This window comes from Aulonocara sp. 'chitande type north' Nkhata Bay, linkage group LG22 (assembly GCF_057382095.1).
Source record: "Aulonocara sp. 'chitande type north' Nkhata Bay isolate Kocher_YH1m ecotype deep benthic linkage group LG22, A_spYH_male_GT1.1, whole genome shotgun sequence".
Lineage (NCBI taxonomy): Eukaryota > Metazoa > Chordata > Actinopteri > Cichliformes > Cichlidae > Aulonocara > Aulonocara sp. 'chitande type north' Nkhata Bay.
This window is the reverse complement of record NC_141364.1, coordinates 16,040,620-16,056,156: the sequence shown is the minus strand read 5'-3', so window position 1 is coordinate 16,056,156 and position 15,537 is coordinate 16,040,620. Positions and strand designations below refer to the sequence as shown.

The following is a 15,537-nucleotide window of genomic DNA, read 5'->3' as shown; positions in this document are numbered from 1 at the left end:
ATAAGACTACGTCATCAGCATAAGCGGAGAATTTATGAGGAATACCCTGATGTATAATCGGTAGTATATCAGAACTTAGCCGTATACGAGCTGCTAAAGGTTCTAGGGCCAGGGCAAAAATAAAAGGAGAAATGGGATCTCCCTGTCGCGTGCCCCTGTGCAATCGAAAAGGGTCTGATACATCATTATTAGTCCTTACCGAGGCCATAGGTCCTTTGTACAAAATTCTAATCCAATTGATAAAAGAATCACCAAATCCAAATTTGGATAATACAGTAAACATATACGGCCACTCGACCTGATCAAAAGCTTTTTCAGCATCCAAAGCTATTACCACAGAATCATCTGAACACCTAGTAGGACTATATATGAGATTAAATAATCTACGCAAATTAAAATAAATGTAGCGGTTAGGGATAAACCCTGTTTGATCTGGATGTATAAGTTTAGCAATATGATCTTTAAGGCGGTTTGATAAAACTTTTGTTAATATCTTGGTCTCAACAGAAATGAGAGATATAGGCCGATAGGACGAGACAGACATAGGATCACGACCTTTTTTAAGAATCAATGAAATTACACCATGATATAATGAACTTGGCAAAGAGCCAGACAATTTTGAATAGTTAAACATACGCAAAATCAGAGGGGCTAGCAATGAGGAGTAAGCTTTATAAAACTCTGCTCCAAAACCATCTGGCCCAGGGGCCTTATTATTTGACATCTGTTGAATAGCTGTCTTAATCTCATCTAATGTGAAGTCCGCCTCCAAATCTGCAACTGCCACATCATCTAATTTTGGGAGATTACACTTTTCCAGAAAGTCCTCAATTAATGACTGACTCGCAGAACTCTTAGAGCTATAAAGATCACGATAAAAATCTTCAAAACACTTTTTTATTTCCTGGGGGTTTCTAGTGGTCTGCCCATGTTTGTTATTGATTGATAGTATTGTTTGTGATGCTTGTGTTTTTCTAAGTAATCTTGCAAGTAACCTATGAGGCTTATCACCCAATTCAAAAAATGTTTGCTTACACTTAGTGATTTGAAGGCAAACTTGTTTGCTGAGCAGAGAATTATACTCACACTTCAATTTAGTAATTTTGCCCAGTAATTCTATTTTGGGAGAGGACTGATAAGTTTGTTCTAGCTGTTGTATATTTGACTCAAGATCCTTCAAAGCCATTTCCTGGGATTTACGTTTAGCTGCAGAGAACGAAATAATGTGGCCTCGAATTACCGCCTTCATACTCTCCCAGAGAATTGCATCGTCAACATCACCTTTATCATTATCATTAATAAAATCCAAAATGTGCTTCTCTAATTTCTTATGAAACGTCTCATCTTTAAGCAGAGTTGGATCAAAGCGCCAGTTTCTTCTCTGTAAGTTAGCTAAATCTGCAAAATCCAGATCAATGGACAAGGGCTATGGTCAGAAATTAAAATAGGATGGTAGGTAACATCCCTCATAATTGGAATAAGTTTAGAGTCCAGAAAGATATAATCAATACGGGAGTACGACCCATGAACGGAAGAGAAAAAGGAGTAAGCCCTGCCTGTGGGGTAAAGTAGTCTCCAAGTATCCACCATGTTCATGTTTTTCAACGCACTCTTCACAACATGACTGGATTTAGACTGTTGGGTATGAGCTGATGCACTTTTATCCAAACGGGTTCACCAAGATGGTTTTGATGCACTGAAGGAACAATGGGCTGGGAGGTCAGTTCCTTAATCTTAATTATGCAAATTCTCATGACCATTGATCAACAACCACTGACCAAAACCCACTGATCAAAGACCACTGATCAATGGCCATGAGTACCATTCACAGAAAGTTGGTGAATGGCTGCAATCACAGCATTGTAAGATGGCGAAAGATGTACTCTTAGGCCCCCTCCTCGATTTAGAGATGGTCTTTCCCTTTTCACGTAAATGGCCTCCTTGACTCCGCGCTCAAACCAGCATTCCCCCCTGTCCAGGATGTGTACATCCTCATCCTTGAAAGAGTGTCCACTGGCCTGTAGGTATGAACAGACTGCAGACTCTTAATTTTTCATGTTTTATTGGGGTCCAGGGTGTAATTTGCCACAGGGCAAGGGTAAAAATTCTATTGAAACTAAAATGAGAGAATAATCAGGTGTCGCAATAAGATGCCCCACAAATTATTTGTGCCAGTGTAAAAGATAGTTTTTTCCAGCCACAACACAAGACACTACAGGGATAGACCCTGCAGGCCTGACAGCTGGAGATGTATCACTCATCCTGTTTTTCACCTGGATAGAGTGTTTACACTGCAGTCTGCCTTTGGTGGCTTTTTGGCAGCTACTGTGATATTCACTAGTACCCTCACTGACACACAAAACAAAACAACGACTACACTCCACACTAACTACACTCCAAACACACTGAACGTCACAAATTCACTATTGATATCGCTCTCTCTGTGTCTTTCTCTCTCTGCCATCACTCCCAAAAACGTTCCTCTCTTCCACTTGATGCCATATAATAATTTTATTAGTAAATGTGGTACATTTCTTTCCTTTTTTGGATGCTGTCCTTTAAAAAATGCCCTTTTCTACTGTTTTTTCCACACTAAACATGATGGTAGTATTCAGGAAAGAGCATGTTAAAAAAACAACTCTGGTTTTAGTGGCCTATCAATCAAATAAAAAAAACTGGTGTATAGTTTGAAGTCTGAACTTTCAACACAAGGTAAAGCAGAGACTCAGCTGCAGCTTGTATCTATGTCATCTTAAGTCAGACATGATTTGGAGGTGCGGCGACCCCAGAGGCTGAACCATTGGCACATGTCACCCCATGCCTCCCCCCCTCTGTCACCTTCATTCGGTGTTGATTCAAAATGTGCTCTGGCACAACCATAGGGTGGCGCTAGAGGTAGAGAGGTGACAGGAGATCATTTTAGGGTGGCACATGCCACCCATGATCTGAAATATGTACGTGTGACAAATATTCAAAAAACTAAGTAACTCACACACTGATGTTTCATTATATGTAGACTGGTAGGAATATAATACCGGGACTAGATACAAGATATTTTTGAACTATTTTATGTATAATATTTACCAGCGACGTATTACTATTCTAAAAATAAAATAAAGTCTTCTGAACATAAAGCTATCGTACGTCGTTTTGTGCGTCGTGACGTCAGAACCACGCTCCCTGACGCACAGTACATCTACTGAGCTCCCCCCTTCGGCCCTCCCTTTTCTGCTGTAGGAATTCAACGTGCGTGAGGTGCTCGGTTCTTCACCAGAAGCTAAGGCCCGCAATCCGGCGACTAGCACCGTCAATTTCAGGCATCTGACCCTACGAACATTAAATCTAACATCTACGATGGCCTCCGTATCCGAGCTCGCCTGCATTTACTCCGCTCTGATCCTCCACGACGATGAAGTTACCGTCACTGTAAGTGTCCTAGGTTACCCGGGATATTTCAGCCAATATGTCTGAATTGGTCGTTCTTGAACATTTTTTTTCTGGGGATAAATATCCCGAAATACAAAAAATGAGACATTAAAGTTTACAGATAAACCAGTATATTAATATATCGGACAAACGCCAGTTATGTCCGCGAACTGGCTAAAATGGCGTCATGCTAGTTGCTATTCATAGGCCGCGTTTTTCTAGCTGGACAGCTCAGTCTTGTGTTCTTACTCTGAATGCTGATGTTTAACCGTCAGTTTAGCCTTAAACATCTCGGCTGACAGGTCTGGATGTGGTGTTCACTCACAGGCTGAGTGGTCAGACTCATCAAGAGTACAACATTTATTTTTATAGTGTTGGCATCACTGTTCAAAGTTGTTATTGTTAGAGCTTGTTGCATGAGCGGGTCACCTACTCCCCGGAAGGTCTGTGGTTCGATCCCAGGCTACATGCCAAATATCCTTGGGCAAGATACTAACCCCATGTGTGCCTACTGGTGGTTGTCTGGCTTCTGAAGGCTGTGTCTACAATGTGGCTTGCCACCACCAGTGTGTGATTTCACGCACATTACGTTTACCTGTGAAAGTGGAATGAGGACATGTTTCAGTTATGTTTTCTTAAATTATATTTGTAATCACTGAAAGTGTTAGCTTCAACACATTATAGAACACCAGTTTATATGTCATCGCTCATATTTTAGCAAAAGGGGTTCCCAAAAGTGGTTCAACATGTGAAGTAGAGTTTAATAATGATGGTTGTTATGTTATTTATTTGTCTGTCCACAGGAGGACAAGCTGAATGCCCTGATCAAGGCTGCTGGAGTCACTGTGGAGCCTTTCTGGCCAAGTCTGTTCTCCAAGGTGAGAGAACACACTTCTGAAATCATATCACTGAATAGATCTGAAGATCTGCCAGTTTTTATGTATCCCAATAACTCTTATAACCAATACAAATTTAAGTGGCTGTAAAGGAGACTTACTGATTGCATGTGCCGTAGTGAAACAGACCTGTTCATTGCTTTCTGTGTGTTTTAATGGTCTGTATTTACATTTAAATTTCTTTTTTTTTTAAAGTTATGTCAGGCTGAAAGGATTAATATTGTTCCTGTTGTTGCCAGTATGAGTAAACACATGAATATGGAATAAATGTCTTGATGCAACAGTGCTGCCACTTAAAGAAAGTTCAATGAATGAGTAGGATACAAATTATGAACATATTAAAATTTTTAAAAAAATGAAAACATACTACACTTTCTGTAAAGAGTCTTTAGGCATGGTAGGTAGGAGTTATGCTTGATGCCCTGCCTTTTAAATACACTGATCTCTATAACAAGCGCTGGACATGTGAATAAAGTGACGTAACCTGTGAATTTTCTTTGGCAGGCTCTGTCCAGCATCGACATCGGCAGTCTGATCTGCAATGTTGGAGCTGGCGGCGGAGCCCCAGCTGGAGTCGCTGCTGCTGCAGGTGGTACTGCCACTGCTGGTGACGCCCCAGGTAACTAAACAAAGCATTTCCCAGCGCTACATTTGCAGTTACATAACAATAATGTGAATGCAGTCTTGGGCTTGTACCACTTTTGAGTTTCTCCTTCAAGTTCAGATTTCATGTACCTCAGAAATCAAATTGACTTTTTTCTTTTCTTCTGAATTTAGTTTGTGTAGTCATCTTTGACTTAACTAAATCTTGTTTTCCCTCTACAGCCAAGGAGGAGGAGAAGAAGGAGGAGAAGAAGGAAGAGTCCGAGGAGTCAGACGACGACATGGGCTTTGGTCTCTTTGACTAAAACAAATGTTTTTTTATACAAAAACACAATAAAAGTATAAAAAATCACTCCTTGTCTCTTGTTTTTGTTTGTTTTTTATGTACAGAAATTCTGCACATACAATTTAAATCTGCAGCATTTGTCAGCACATTAACCTAAAGTGACATTTAAGGCTGTAGATTTGTAGTGACTTCCCTGGACATGAGAGAAATTATATTTCAGCACATTCAATTTAGGCACTGAACCTAATGCCATGGCAAGCTGTGTGCTGATAATTCACAAAACCGCAACTACTGAACTCATGGTCAGAGTTTTGTAAAAGCTGAGTACAGTGATCATCCAAATTATACTCAAGATTTTACTTTTCATTCTCAGTTACTTTCAATTCTCATTAGTTTGACCAGCCAATTGATAAAATATGTTTCTGCATAGTGCAAAACTGGTAGAAGACTTCATGATCTGGAGTAAACTTTTAGGAGATCGGCAACAGCTTGTCTTGAAAATACAGTTTGATAAGTTAGGTAAATGTGGATTTATTACTAATCAATGGTCATCTTAAGTTAGACTGTGGAGATGACTTTTAATACAATTTAGAAGATGATGTCAGTACCCTGACTAAATAATGACCTCTAAGCTTTCAGATCATTGGCTTTCAGTTCGGCATATACATTTAATTCAAAAGATTTTACTTCAAGTCAAAAGTAGTGATGGCATGAAGCCCAGTGAATGTGTCATCTCTAAATGCTAATATTTTTCGCCTTTTTGGTGGCTCCATAATCTGCTTACAATCTTGCAAGCTGGTGATACCTCAAAATCACCTCAGATCCAACGCACGCAACAACAAAAAAACATAATTTCACAGTTTTATGAACTGCTCGAGTCACATAACCAGGCAGTCCACGGCTCTGCTGGCCTGGACAAAGGCTTTATAAGCTTTACTTGACACTCGGGGTTTCAGCGTCAGACGTAACATCAGTAGTCAAAATTATTCTCTGTCCCTGTCCTGCTAACAGAGTCACACAACCGGGAGTTAACCAGGTGGTGGGGAAATCCACAAATGTATCGAACTAAACTTGTATATCGAAATAAAACATCGTATTCCTGATTGCATATATTGCAATATTTGTATACAAGGTGGCGCACGCATTACTAACAGCAGTTTCCGTAGTGTAGTGGTTATCACGTTCGCCTCACACGCGAAAGGTCCCCGGTTCGAAACCGGGCGGAAACAAGTTTTATACATTTTTGGTTTCCACTCACAGCGACAACCAAACTAAGAACAACTGAACGTCACAAAACACAGAGACCAGTTTTTTTTAATCATGTACTGTCTGGCAGGTTTTGCAATAAGACTTATGATCCAAGAGCACTGACAACTTTTCTAAGATCATCAAAACCATGCCATCAGCATGAACTTTAGCATTGTCTTCACATTAACTCATTTAATCCCCCAAATAACCTCATGCATTTTACTCCTTAGACTTCCCCTACACACAATATGTTTAATTTTGTCAATGTAAGGGGGTTAAAACGGAACCCATTGTTGCTGGTGGGTTAACTATTAACCTGCCAAAGGTTAAGCTCACTTACAGTTATGTTCATTTATGATCCATGCTGAGCTCATTTACTTATTTTACTTACTAAAGTCTTATTTTATTACTAAAGTAAGACTTAATAACTCAAAATTTCAAGTTATATTCTCAAATCTGAGTATGAGTTAGTAAGTTGAAATTATGAGATAACTTAAAATTCAACTTTTCCTTTTTGATAAAAATAATACTTATGGTTGGATTAGGGGACCCTGAACTATACCTCAGTTATGTTGCAATACCCTTAAACAACTCAGGGTTTCCCATGATGTACTGCTGTTATGACTGAAGTGGACTGAAATTTTGCCTTATGGAAGGTAAAAAAAAAAAAAGTGGACTGAAATTTTGCCTTATGGAAGGTAAAAAAAAAAAAAAAAAAAAAAAAAAAAATCCTAAATAGCCTTAATTCAGGAGCTCTACTTGAATTATTGACTCTTTCGATGCTTTACAAGCCAAAAAGCCCAACATGAGTTTCCCATATAGATCTACAGTATGTAATTAAGCATGCATAAAATATGTATTGCTATCTTACAGACAGTGAAACAAATAACAGACGAAACAACAAGACAACAACCTGAATTGCTTCAATAATAACAGTGTTTTATTTGCTCGGTTTAGCAACTGTACAACTGTCTCCTTCCTGAGAATATTGCTCACCTCAGGGGAGAGGGAACAGCGAGAGGATGAGAGGGAGGAGAGAAGGAACACAAAGGTGAGGGGAAGAATAGATAGACCAGAAGTAGAGAAGGATTAAAAAGGTATAAATAACTGCAGTGGAGGGAGGTAGAAAGGTGGGGGAGGAAAACAGGATAACAATTTCATATTTTAAAATCATGACCAAACCCTTGCGAATGAGGTCGACACCCTTAATTTAAAACAACTCTTAGTGCGTTACAGATACAACTAGAGTGCAACAAAGACTGTAAATATTCTACTAATCACCTGAAAGTTTGACAAAGAGGAAACAACCCGACTGATGGCATGGTACAGAGAGCTTTAATATACAAACCAATCACAATTTTAGAGGATAAGCAGAGAAACAACAGTTAAGCTGTTGCTAAACTTGTTCTTGTATTCCACAGTTAAGCAATGTTTTGAGTGAAATGTTCATTTGGCACAGGGCAAGCAGCTGTATAGTATTATTAGCACCTCCACTGTAACTTAAAAACTACCCTCCCTCCATTTGTCCCTTCCACTCCTCCCTCCTGTTCTCCCCTCTCCAATATTTATTATTTACTAACAATTCATGCCTCAGAAATGTGTTAAAAATAGAGCTTCTTTGTATATTTACTTATGCAAGTTAACTTTAAAAGTTGCATGTAGCAGTTTTTATATTTAAAAAGACCTATAGCTGTTGCATTTTTTTAATACTCAAATGTTTATGCTGTATCTTGATGCCTGAGATAAAGAAGTCTAGAGTGGGGTGAAAAGAAGAGAAAAGAGATGAAATTATGAGCAACCGTGGTGTAAATCGATCACTTTTGTTCATACAAAGTTTAAGAAAACAGAGGCATACTGCAGGGATGAACATAGCAACAACAACCACAATAATAATAATAATATAAAAGCATGTTTAAAGAACTTTATGAAATCATCTTCATCATCATCCTCATGCAGGCTCTTCAGTTCCAGTTGCTTCCTCCTGCGTTTGTGGAGTGTCAGTCATGTGTTCTCGTGGCAAAGATTGGTGGGTCCATTCACCAAAAATACCTGTCCAGTCCTTCAAGTGAGCTTCCCAGACATTTTATTTGAATCTTCAAAGATTTAAATGAGTAATGAGTCATTCTGGAAAAAAAGGGTTTCTTTTTGAGGATATGTGATGAGACAGAAGAGGGTTTCTCTGGATACAAAAAGGCAATAATACAACTGAAGTACAAAACAACACAACATTGGCCAAAACATGACTTTTTTCCAGAGAGAACGAGGGGGGGAGGGGCTGATTGTTTCAGTTTGTCGTGTCTGCTGTTCATCGGTTTTCCACGTCAGACTCTGTCCACCTGCCAATCCTTCTCAGTCTCTTATTAAATTCCCAAGAACTACCAAACTCCCGGGCCCTCTTTTCCTGTCCTGCATTTGGATTCACTTCATCAAAAACCGCCAAGTTGGTTAGATGTGGCTAATGTGGGCGGGTCTGGTTGATCATCTTGAGCCGTGATTGGTCGATGACGTCCAGCAGGTTCTTGGCGTCAACTGCGAGGGCGTGAGCTGCCATTAGCATCTGTTTCTTGTAGTCCTTTTGTAAACTGTCGAAACAGACACAGCTTTTACTACATGAGCCCCGACGTAAAAATAAATCAAGAAAACGCGCCGTTAACGTGTTAATCCTCACCTTGTCATGACATACTGCTGCGCCAGCTTCATCTTCGCTATCAACTCGGCCAGATCTGAATTCAGCAGCTTCTGGGCCATTTCAATCTATGAAAAGACAAAGAAAATATCAGGATCAGATGATAAATGATAACTTCCAAAGGAAGAAGATCAAAGAAATGTATTTACTTCAATACCAAAAGTGGCTTTAAAATAACAACACAGGTGCCTGTTAGGGTACATTTCTCACATCTATGTGGACCTCAGTTGCATCGGCTTCAGCGGGACAGGAGACACATTTTTACGGGTTATTTTTTAAGCACTCTGTCTCTATGGACACCTTAGCGACAACGTTACCTTTTACACTACGGTGTCGTTAGCAAATATGCCTTGTAGTAGTACTACATAAGGAAACCCTTACTCAAGCTGTCGTAGCAGACAAAGAACAGACATTCCTTTTGTTGGTTTTTTAAGAAGGAAGATTCAGTGTACAAGACTGGATAAACAATGTTTCGCCAATGAGTAGTTGCTGTGACAAGAAATTAAGAAACTCTCATGAAAAAGATCAAAAATAACTCCAAAAACAAACGAAAGACAGTTTATCTAGTTTTCAACCTATCACTGAACCCTTTTAGTGGTTTTCTCTTATGACAGGAGTTTCTTTGTACCTCTCTGTGTGTGCTGGCTGGCAGCACAGGAATCGTCTCATCCACTGTGGCCAGCAGAGTCCTCAGAGCCAAACCCACTTCCTATGACAATAAACACATACAATCATAAGTTTGTAGTATTAAACTGGCTCTTCCACACCCTAATATTTTCTCAATTTTCACACTCTGCCAGTGTAACACAAAGTGTAAATAACAGTGAAGGTTGTCTGAAGATCTTAACCGTGACGTTCACCCTACCTTGACCATGGGGACGTACTCCTCCGGGGCAGCGGGCTGGATCCTGTTCGACATCTCGATCACAGCTTTAACCAGTCCCGTCACATTCTCATACACTTTGTCGTTGGAACGATCCAAGTTGGCGGTGGGAGGTGGGCTGATCTCTTGAGGCTGCAACTGTGCCAGCAGACCGGAGACTTACTTATAAAGATTTAAGTTTCCAATTCATTGCTATTTTTTCTTAGTTTATTTCTTTTAAATATACATATTTAAACAACGACTAACATCACTCAAACTGCCCACAGCTCTTTCTTCTGCCATGGTCAGGCAAGTGATGGTAGTTTCACACATTTAGCTGTAGGTGGCAGTATATGCAAAGATAAACTGGAGACAATCTGTTTCTAGCCACAAGCATTTCTAGCTAATGATGAGAAACTGACTTTTCTACAGTGAGCAGCAGGCATGTTAGTACAGAATGGTTGTTAAGTGACAAACTCAAAGCTCAACTCTTTGTTAAGTGACTTTAATACAGATGTTAACACTAAGCAGACACTGCACATCTGCTGCGTGTAAGGCGGGCATTTATACAAAAAAGCCCTTTTAATTCGAACCATTTGAAAACATTTTATGGTGTTTTCCAATTAAAACTCTGTACCTTGTTTTACAGATTGAAGGTACCAACGTAACTGTGTTTAAGCTACGAGACATTTTTAAATGTCGTGGTGAAGAAGCAATTACTATGGAGACGTTAAAGCAAGGCTTAAGCAATTTGATAGCCACAGTTTTCATTAATAAAATAAGGCAAAACCAAAACAATAAAAATAATAAAAGTTTTTCCAAATGATGGTGGACAATAACTCAGATTTGGAGGTAGATGTTTTTGATGCATCAAACCTTTGAGAAGTTCATCATTTTAACTTCGATCATTAGACACAGTGTTAGACTTTTGCTACAAATCTACTGACATGTGCTATAATATCTACATCAATTTTTTCTTCACCAGAAGTATTGCTTGCACATTTTTAAAAAAAGGTTTTATATATGCAATCTATCTCTAACCAGCAGTTCATAACCACGGTTCCATTAATAACAACTGTTTTCTATTTTTTCCCCGTTTTTTTCTCTGGTGAAGAAAATGACTGAATGATTCTGAGAACATGAAAGTTACTGTAACTAGCAGCTGGCTAACTCTATAATGAGGACAGACACACAAAGATTAGCTTACCCTCCACGGCTTGGGGGAGGAAGAGGGCAGGGGAAGGAGTGGTGGTGGTCGGGTGGATGCGGTTTGAAAGGGGAGTGGTTGAAGGGGAACGGAGTACGCAGGTTGTGAAAACAAGGGAATGTGTCGGAGAGATGGATTGGTGGGTGTGTGGATGCGGTGCCGCGGGTCAGAAAATAAGGAATAAGAACAGAATGGAAGCAGGTTAAAGGAGTAGTGGATGGAAGTTAGTAACAGGGGGGAGAGAAGGAGTAAAAAGGGGGGGAGAGAAGAGGGACAGCACATTAGGCCAAAGCCAACCACAGGCAAGGCATGACATGGACCGGCATGCAACCCATCAGCACAATACCAAAGAACCAAATCAAAAGCTATGTGTAGGCAAGAGCGTGCAAATTACCACAGTAAAACACAGACTTCTATGAAACAGAGAAATGAAAGCCCGTTCCTAATCTTAATCATCTTTAAACCTCACGTTCTTGCTGGAATTTGTGTGTTCATATGCACCTTGACCCCGTCATTGTAGCTTTCTACGGGGCAGAGACTGGGCAGGTTGGTTAAGTTAGCTGGAGCTCCTGGGCGGGGTGGCTTTTTGGGAGGTGCCACAGGTTCTGGGGGAAAAAACAAAATTGTGGGTTAGCATCTTTGCCATGAAGCAACATAGCATGTACATTTTTATACAGATAACTAGACTATAATATGAGTTACATTTAAGAAACAGAATACAAAGTAGTTTACCACTGATATGCTATAGCGACCGACATGTTCATGCGTCAACAATGCCAACTAATAATGTACCAGTTCTAATATTTTTCTTCCACCACAAATGTTGGGATGAAAATACTTATTATTTTCAATACTTGTCACCGTCTGTTTCTACTAAACATGTCAGTGTGTTTGCTCTCTCACCTGGTTTCCCAACAGGCTGGTAGATATGTTGACTTCCACCCTGTGCAGACAGACAAACAGACACACTTAAATTTGTCCAGTAATCTCAGACTTTTATAAGTCTAGTATCAATAAATTCTCATCCACATTGACCAACCTTTTATTTAGGGGAATAAATCTCACAGAAACAATAAATGTAACATTCACAAACATAAACAAGCTAAATATAAGACAGAAAGTTGGAAGCTGCCATCGCATACCGAGAAGAATCACCAGCAATGTCCTCATTTTTGCCTAAGCTACAGGCCATTATAACCCTTGGGTACAGTTAACGTCCAGTTCTTCTGCCTTTAAAGTTCCCATGTGTCCTCTGTGGTCAAGTGGTCGGTATGTAGGCAGTGCCCTTCATGGCTTACAGACTGAAATACTTTCTCTTCTCCCGCCGTCTGCATTTCCTCTCCGTTTGTCTGAACGCGTTCCCCTCTGCCTCACTCTGGTTCTCTTTCTTTGAGCTTTTCTCTGCTTTTCCCCCTTTTTTTATAATCATCTCTCTGCTACCTCTCTATTACGTTTTTCTTAGCACCACAAGCATTTGTCCAACCATGCTCCACAGCTCAACGAAACCACAAGTGAATCCAATTTTAAAATGTCAAAGCACACACACACACACATACACACACACACATAGACTGACCGGTGCTTGTAGTGTGCCGTCCTCCCTGTCGACGCTCCCTCTGCTGTTTCTGGACTCCGCCTTCTGCAGGGAGACACAGACATACAATGGATTAGAAAGGATTAAATATAAAAGCCATAAATATATATATTTTATACAGAAATATATGCACATTGTACCAGGCATTGCAGCAAAAGAATAAAATATGTAACATTTTATTTGTAATTCATAAAAACTGCTGCAAAATCATTTCATTTCCTAACCAAGCATCACAATTTAAAAGCAAAACTGATTTTGCAAAATTAAAATATTAGCAGCGACAATCAAAAAAAACCAGCCCTGCTCACAAAGAGATCACTACACGACTGAATAGTTCCAGCATCCCCTCGCTTTCTGTTCCAGTACCGTTTTGGTGAAGCACGCCTTGAAGAGATGCATCCTGGGAGAATATAGGTTGATGAAGTCAGGCGGAGGAATGCAGAGAGTGGAGGCCATCGAAAGAAGGGCGGGTGTAAGGATCGAAAGTTTAATAGAAGGGGCGATAAAAGATGGAGCAGCTCAAGTCATAGAGAAACTGACGGTAGACAGCACAAAGAAATGCAGAAGTTTGCAAAAGACAGAGAGAAAACCTGAGTCAGAGGCGACTGGATGAGAAGGAAAAGGCAGGAGAAAAAGTTTTTCCAGAGGAAGAAAAGCTCCGCTGGGCACAGAGACTAAATCCTAAAGAGAAAAAGATCCAACTGCCTCACTGTCCTCTCTTTTTCTCCCTCCCACTCTTTCCATCTCTCTGGATCTCCTCCTGTTTCTCTCGCTCCTTCTTTCTGACGGGCGACTCCTCGTTCATTCCTCCCTCTCCCTCGCTCTTGCCAATCCCACTTCCTTTCTCCCTCCCTCTGTCCTCCTCTCTTTGCTTTTCTCTTTCCCTTCTTCCACTCTCCTGATGAGCCTGAACTCACACATCAAATTTACTTGCCTGTTTTGCCTTAAGCTCTTTTATTACTTCTGTAATTTTCCAGCACATATTCTACATTAAGTTAGCCTGCATATCCCGAATCCAGCGCTCGTTTCCCCTCACAGCAAAAATTCCACTTGCTTCTTTCAAACGTACGACAGCAGCTTTCACTTGACTTCTCCAGCTGAACATGGTTCAAGAATGATTTTAGGCAGGAGTAACGGCCACAACAGCTGCCACTGGAGATTAAGGTTCACTCAGACTTTAGACCAGAAGTCAACACATCACTGATCACATGCACTCTGTGCAGGAATGTGTTGCTAATTAGAGGCAAGCATTTAAACTACACCTGCAAAAGACTAGGTTTAAAAATGGATTTCAATCTGCACCAGCAAATATTATGAAGGTCAGCTCCCAAGAAAGAAAAACAGATAGCACGAGGCACTTCTAAAGAGCTCAAACACACATTTGGTTTTAATGTGAAATTTATAACAGTTTCACTACTATTAATCTGCTGAGAATATCATGTGAACGTTTTTTATCGCATTCCTGGCAGGGTCACAGCGGCATACACGTCAGAATATTAATTTAACTAGACTTCAAACAGGCTTTGTAATACTACCTGCTCACTGACTGACCCTGCAGCTGACACAAATCCTGTGGACAGTGGGTTTTAATCTACAGCACTATTGATTTTAAAGCACACTACCTTGCGATTAAATCTATGTCTATTGTTACATTTTCAGCTGCTGGAACCAAGATACTATCAGATTAGCTTCAGCTCAGCAGAGAATCTGTAGGGAGCAATTTTGGTTTTTACATCCATGCTCTGGGTAGTGAGTGCCAGTCAGTCCCTCTTTATGAGATTTCGAAAACGTGGCTGTTAAAGCTTTTATTGAAAAAATGCTTGAGGTGGCTGTGATTCAGGTGGTACATCCAAACCTGTCCACTAATTACATGAGTGAGAAACAAGTCATAAAATGAAAGGTTAAAAGGTGCCCCTCAGGTCCGCCCCCTTTGCCATTAATCTGGGTGTTAATTTCCCCAGGGGTCCAAGGTCCTCAAGGTTTGTGCAGCGAGGTATATAAAGTATCCAGAAAAAAAACAAAAAACAAAACAAAAAAAACCCCACCCCTGGTGTCAGCTAACAAACAAGATATCAGTCATTCAGCCCATCATATCTGCCCTGACAGATTTCCTGGTCTATGAAGCAGTAGAACAGGAAATCATGTTAAACATGACAGGCCGACCCAGCAACTCCCCAGCGCTCATTACTCATGCTTGATTTTTTTCACTGCCTTTCAGCTCTCCAACATTTGTCTTAAAATTGAAAAACAGGCCATCGAGACAAGCAGAGAAACAATCTGACCTGAGCAGAGGAGAAAAACAGACTTGTTTTGCAAAAGCAGTATTTTGGCTCCTTTTTGGGGATTTCTCAGTGTCTGATGAGATAAATCAAGCATGCACAACTGAGCCAGTTCAAAGATCTGAAAAAGACATTCTGCAGCTCGTCTGGCAACAACAGTGGACACGAAGAGGGTTTACCAAGTGGGAAAAAATCTCTCACTAATTTTATATTTACATCTTCATAAAGTATTTATTTGGATTTTTGTTCCATTTCGCAATCAAAATGATTTGCTGTTGTAAAATATGCCTTTATTTTATCTGCAGCAAGAGTACTGACAGTGACAAGGAAGAGAGCAGATATCTCCTATGCTGGCATCTCTTCATTGGCTCCCTGTTAAATCAGAATTCAATTTAAAATCCTGCTCCTCACATGCTCTTCACAAGGTCTTGAATAATCAGGTGAATACTC

General features: G+C 40.1%; 2 protein-coding genes and 1 non-coding gene across 8 annotated transcripts in view; 2 read left to right on the top strand and 1 right to left on the bottom strand.

Annotated features, from left to right (window-relative positions):
* The first annotated feature begins 3,210 nt into the window (after positions 1–3,210).
* Positions 3,211–5,277, top strand: rplp1 (ribosomal protein lateral stalk subunit P1). The gene is made up of 4 exons (XM_086280993.1): positions 3,211–3,426; positions 4,230–4,304; positions 4,827–4,941; positions 5,148–5,277. Exons 1-4 carry the CDS (start codon positions 3,355–3,357, stop codon positions 5,228–5,230), a joined length of 345 nt encoding a protein of 114 aa, XP_086137119.1. The 5' UTR covers positions 3,211–3,354; the 3' UTR covers positions 5,231–5,277.
* A 1,090-nt stretch (positions 5,278–6,367) lies between these two features.
* Positions 6,368–6,440, top strand: trnav-cac (transfer RNA valine (anticodon CAC)). The gene has a single exon. It is a non-coding gene; the product is annotated as a tRNA-Val (tRNA).
* Positions 6,441–7,778: 1,338 nt separating this feature from the next.
* Positions 7,779–15,537, bottom strand: part of ptk2aa (protein tyrosine kinase 2aa) — a 64,406-nt gene continuing 56,647 nt past the window's right edge. For all 6 annotated transcript variants that reach the window (XM_086281243.1, XM_086281245.1, XM_086281244.1 and 3 more), the window contains 7 exons: positions 12,791–12,853; positions 12,118–12,157; positions 11,716–11,819; positions 10,011–10,166; positions 9,774–9,854; positions 9,128–9,213; positions 7,779–9,041 (listed from right to left, as the gene is read on the bottom strand). In XM_086281243.1, the coding sequence (XP_086137369.1) occupies positions 8,915–9,041; positions 9,128–9,213; positions 9,774–9,854; positions 10,011–10,166; positions 11,716–11,819; positions 12,118–12,157; positions 12,791–12,853 (657 nt within the window). In that variant the 3' untranslated portion in view covers positions 7,779–8,914. The remainder of the gene's footprint in view (positions 9,042–9,127; positions 9,214–9,773; positions 9,855–10,010; positions 10,167–11,715; positions 11,820–12,117; positions 12,158–12,790; positions 12,854–15,537) is intronic.